This window comes from Nyctereutes procyonoides, unplaced genomic scaffold (assembly GCF_905146905.1).
Source record: "Nyctereutes procyonoides isolate TBG_1078 unplaced genomic scaffold, NYPRO_anot_genome, whole genome shotgun sequence".
NCBI lineage: Eukaryota > Metazoa > Chordata > Mammalia > Carnivora > Canidae > Nyctereutes > Nyctereutes procyonoides.
The window spans coordinates 956119-961268 of record NW_026575051.1 but is presented as its reverse complement, the minus strand read 5'-3'; the positions used below and the strand labels follow the sequence as shown (position 1 = coordinate 961268).

Here is a 5150-nt window from a genome sequence, read left to right as displayed (position 1 = left end):
GTGTCTCTGCCTCTCTCACTCTCTGTGTCTCTCATGAATAAATAAATAAAATCTTAAAAAAAAAAAACTTGTGTAGTTTCAAAACCTGAAAAGGTTATGAAATATATGATTCTCCCCAATTTATGCAAGGATATAGATGTATTCATACACTTCAACCAAAACAAGACAGTAAGTGAAGTAAAACTGAACGAGCAGTGATCTTCTAAGGAGACAGACAAGAAAGAGACTTGCAAAAATGTGAAATGCGACAAAACCACTTCACTCACTATGCTGTTTATTCCCGGAAATAGTTATTTTTCATACATATAATGTTTGTTTTCATGCCATGAGTTATTAATACCATTCTAAAGGAATTAATGAATTTTTACACCGGCTTTGTTCCTATTCTGGTAAATGCGATAGCCAGAACCCACAGCCACAACGTTATCCTGGAATCCTCAGTAATCTGTGAGACAGTGTAGATGCGCTGTGGGAACAGAATGTTCTAGACTCACTGCCTCACAGAGCTCCCGGGCCAGGACTCAGGGAGACAGTGCGACAAGAGCCCTGTGTGCCCTAGATGAGGAGTCAGGGCAAGGTCTCAGGACCCCGGGCTGCCTCTCAGGGTCTCAGGCCCCAGGGCGGGTCCGGGGCGGGGACGCCCAGGCTGGGGAGTCCCCACCTCCCCGGGTTTCACTTCTCCCTCTCCCAACCTGGCTCAGGGCCCCCTGCCTGGAGACTCGTGACGCAGCCCCAGCTCGCGCTCCCATTGGGTGCAGCGTTTCTGGAGGAGCCAATCAGCGGCACCGGGTCCCGGGCTCTAAAGCGTCCGCCTCCGTCTCCGCCCCCGAGTCCAGCAGCGACCGCCAGTGTCCCGGGAGCCCGGAGATGGAGGTGGTGATGCCGCGAGCCCTCCTCGTGCTGCTGTCGGCGGCCCTGGCCGTGACCCTGACCCGGGCGGGTGAGTGCGGGCGGGAGCGAGGGGACCCCGGGAAGCCGCCTCCCCGCCGCCCCCGGCCCCCCGCGGCCTGGGCTCCCGCGTCCCTCCCGCCTCCGTCCTGCCCCCCCCCCGGGCATCTCCCCCCGGGCCCCGGGCCCCGCGGCGGGAGGGGGGTCGGGCGGGGTCTCAGCCCCTCCGCTCCGCAGGCTCCCACTCCCTGAGGTATGTCTACACGTCCGTGTCCCGGCCCGGCCGCGGGGACCCCCGCTTCATCGCCGTCGGCTACGTGGACGACACGCAGTTCGTGCGGTTCGACAGCGACGCGGCCACTGGGAGGACGGAGCCGCGGGCGCCGTGGGTGGAGCAGGAGGGGCCGGAGTATTGGGACCGGGAGACGCGGATCTTCAAGGAGACCGCACAGGTGTACCGAGTGGACCTGGACACCCTGCGCGGCTACTACAACCAGAGCGAGGCCGGTGAGCGACGCGGGCCGGGGCCAGGGCACGACCCCCCTCCCCGCCGACCGGCCGGGGTCGCCCCGAGTGTCCGGGTCCGGGCGTCACCCCGAGTCCGAGGTCCCCGCCCCTCCCCCTCGTCCGTCCCGAACCCGCGGGAACTCCCGGGAGGTTTTACTTTCTCTTTGGACTGAGTGGCGGCCTGTCGGGGCGGGGCCAGGGTCTCACACCCGCCAGACCATGTACGGCTGTGACCTGGGGCCGGACGGGCGCCTCCTCCGCGGGTACAGTCAGGACGCCTACGACGGCGCCGATTACATCGCCCTGAACGAGGACCTGCGCTCCTGGACCGCGGCGGACACGGCGGCGCAGATCACCCGGCGCAAGACGGAGGCGGCAGGTGTTGCAGAGCACCTGAGGAACTACCTGGAGATGACGTGCGTGGAGTGGCTGCGGAGGTACCTGGAGATGGGGAAGGAGACGCTGCAGCGCGCAGGTACCGGGGCGCGGGCCTCCCCGATCTCGCCTCCACTAGGGAGGGCTTCCCACCAGGAAGGGAATATGGACTCAGGGTCAGAAACCCGCCCCTCCCACGGCTGGGGAGAGGGGATCTGCCTGGGTGTTGATAGTCCTACTAGGGTGACTCACCCAGAGGCCGCTTTTCTCTAAGACAATGGAGCAATCCAGGGTCTCCAGGGAGGCAGGTGGAGGCCAGGGAGGCAGGTGGAGGCCGGGGAGGCAGGTGGAGGCCGGGGAGGCAGGTGGAGGCCATCCTGAGATAACCATCAGCGGTGCCCTTTGACCTGGAAGCCGAGTGAGGACCACCGACTTTCCCTCAAGGCTTTCATCTCCAATGAAAACATATTTGGAGCTTGAACTGGGAGTTTTCTGACTCCTTCAGCCTCCACCACGGTCAGGACCATTAGTGTGCTCTCCACCTTAGACCTGCAGCCTCCTACCCTGAGCTCTCTCCCTGATTCTAGAACTTCTAAAGATTAGGACATCCCAAAGGCTAGGTTGGTGACTGGGCTTTGTGCTTCTTCCAAGTGAACCAACTGCCCTGTCCACCCTAGGATGGTCACACAAATGCAGTCTCAGTGGACCACGCAGTTAACCAAAGTGTGGGTTGTCCAATTCTTCTTCCTCAGAACCCCCCAGCACACGTGTGACCCGCCACCCCATCTCTGACCATGAGGTCACCCTGAGGTGCTGGGCGCTGGGCTTCTACCCTGCGGAGATCACCCTGACCTGGCAGCGGGATGGGGAGGACCAGACCCAGGACACAGAGCTTGTGGACACCAGGCCTGCAGGAGATGGGACCTTCCAGAAGTGGGCGGCCGTGGTGGTGCCCTCTGGACAGGAGCAGAGATACACGTGCCACGTGCAGCATGAGGGGCTGGCGGAGCCTGTCATGCGGAGATGGGGTAAGGAGGGCCTCGGGGTAGAGCTTCTCAGGGCAAGTGGAGCTCTTCTGGAGAATTTCAGCAGAGTCAGGACTCAAGCCAGAGGCTGGACCCTCATCTTCCCTCCCCTTTCCAGAGCCTTCCCCTCTGTCCACCACTGTCATCATCAGCATTGCTGCTGTGGTTCTCCTCGTGGTCGCTGGGGTGATTGGAGCTGTGATCTGGAGGAAGCAGCGCTCAGGTAGGGAACCGACTGAATATCTGTGTTTTCCTGTCCTGTTGGGGGTTTCCTAGGGAGCCACTGTCCTGCCTTGTTAACAGGAAGCACCGTCCATACGCGGTTACTCTCCCACACTGGAGCTGTGTACTCACACTCACTGTGCAGCAAACACTTGGGAAAATGAAGGCCAGAGTTTCACTTTGGTGATTCTGGTGACGGACACTGATTCCCAGCCGTCACAGGACAGAGCGGAAGGCCCCTGCTGAGGACAGACCTTCAGCAAGTCAGGTGGTCCAGTGACCCCTCACCTCATGTCATGTCTCCTGACCCTGACCTGGGCGGTCAGTCAGAATTCTGCAGACTCACTCTGCACCAGGACTGGGAGCTTCCTTGACGATCTCCTGGCCCAGCCCTGTGCCCGGCCTCTCACATGATGTTTTCTCCCCACAGGAGGAAAAGGACCAGGCTACTCTCATGCTGCACGTGAGTATGGACAGGGTGATCCCTGAGACCCCAGGGGAGTGTAGACAGGACCCCATGGGGAGCTCACCCCCACAGCTCCTCCTTTAGTCTCACCTCCTGTGAGCTCTGACCACGTCCTGTTTATTCTCCTCTAGGCGATGACAGTGCCCAGGGCTCTGATGTGTCTCTGACGGCTCCTAGAGGTGAGACCCCAGAGACCCTGACGTGGGGAGGGTTGGGGCACTGGGGACCGATGAGTGCGAGGGGGACTGTTGAGAGTGTCAGCACTTATGTGACCGACCTCAATTTGTACTTGATTGTTTTTCACAGTGTGAGACCAGCTGTCCTGTGGGGACTGAGCGATGCAAGATGTGTTCACATCTCACGTGATGACATCAACAACCCTGGCTTGTCTCTTTGCAAACAGTGTCAGGATGTGCCTGTGTCCCTAGGAGCATAATGTGAGGAGGTGGGGAGATTGGCCCACCCTGCCCACCATGACCTGTCCCTAATCTGATGTGCACTCTCTTCTCTGATGTGCTTTCCTGTCCAGGAGAGGCAGTGCTGGACCATCTCTATCCCTGTCTTTGTTTCATGTTGAGTTAATGACTTACTACCTATTGAAAATAAGAATCCAGATATGAGTTTGTGTTTCCTGAGTCTTGGGATGTGGGGCTGATGAGGTAATAAAAGATTTGTGAAGTTGAGAGAGCAAATAAATGGAAGCCCTGAGAACCTTCCAGAACTCTCATGTTTGCTGTGTTGAGTCTGTTGAAGTTGGGGGCCGAAAGGTGTCAGGAGCCGAGGGGGGATGGGGCCTGTGCCCAGTAGGTGCTCAGTGCACCCTGGGTGTGCCCCTCAGCTGGGTTATCTCTCTGCTCCGTGTCCTTGCTGTGGAAGCTTGTCTCAAAAGGATTTGTGATCAAGGGGACTTGGACATCACCTGTCACCAGGACCTTCTTTAGCCACAGAGTTAGCCTAAACTGGGTTAGCCTAAACTCATGTCTGCGTTGCGGCATAGCCCCTATTTTCTTTTTTAATTACTCCTCTAGAGGCTCATGCCTGCTGTTACTACTGTGACCCCATCGGTTACAGTAGCAGGTGTCCTTTGGGCTTGCGTCCCCACAGGCCTAGGTCCCCCCTGCACAAAGGAGTCCCCGAGGTTTGGAGAGATGAACTTCCAGATCCTTCCACTCTCCCCCTCCCAGATCGAGTCCCACATCGTGCTCCTTTCATGGAGCCTGCTTCTCCCTTTGCCTGTGTCTCTGCCTCTCTCTCTCTCTCTTTCATGAATAAATATATAAAATATTTTTTTAAAAAAATAAGGATCCATGGGATCCCTGGGTGGCGCAGCGGTTTGGTGCCTGCCTTTGGCCCAGGGCGCGATCCTGGAGACCCGGGATCGGATCCCACGTCGGGCTCCCGGCGCATGGAGACTGCTTCTCCCTCTGCCTGTGTCTCTGCCTCTCTGTCTCTCTCTGTGTGACTATCATAAATAAAAAAAAAATAAAAATAAAAATAAAAAAATAAGGATCCAGATAGGGGTTTGTATTTCCTAAGTCTTGGGATGTGGGACTGCTTAAGGTAATAAAAGATTTCTGAAGTTGAGAGAGCAAATAAATGGAAGCCCTGAGAACCTTCCAGAATCCTCATGTTTGCTGTGCTCAATCAGTTGCAGTTGGGGGCTGAAA

At 57.4% G+C, this 5150-nt stretch overlaps 1 protein-coding gene across 1 annotated transcript; it reads left to right on the top strand.

The window, feature by feature from the left end:
* Positions 1-794: 794 nt before the first annotated feature.
* On the top strand, positions 795-4210 carry LOC129512639 (DLA class I histocompatibility antigen, A9/A9 alpha chain). The gene is made up of 8 exons (XM_055330078.1): positions 795-940; positions 1126-1395; positions 1595-1870; positions 2523-2798; positions 2914-3018; positions 3448-3480; positions 3615-3662; positions 3790-4210. The coding sequence occupies exons 1-8, from the start codon at positions 868-870 to the stop codon at positions 3792-3794; spliced, it is 1086 nt and encodes a 361-aa protein (XP_055186053.1). The 5' UTR covers positions 795-867; the 3' UTR covers positions 3795-4210.
* Positions 4211-5150: the final 940 nt, after the last annotated feature.

Coding starts and splice junctions, on each gene's coding strand:
- LOC129512639 (XM_055330078.1), top strand. CDS start 868: ATGGAGGTGGTGATGCCGCGAGCCCTCCTCGTGCTGCTGTCGGCGGCC. Junction 1,396..1,594: donor CTACAACCAGAGCGAGGCCG/GTGAGCGACGCG, acceptor GGGCGGGGCCAG/GGTCTCACACCCGCCAGACC. Junction 1,871..2,522: donor GGAGACGCTGCAGCGCGCAG/GTACCGGGGCGC, acceptor CTTCTTCCTCAG/AACCCCCCAGCACACGTGTG.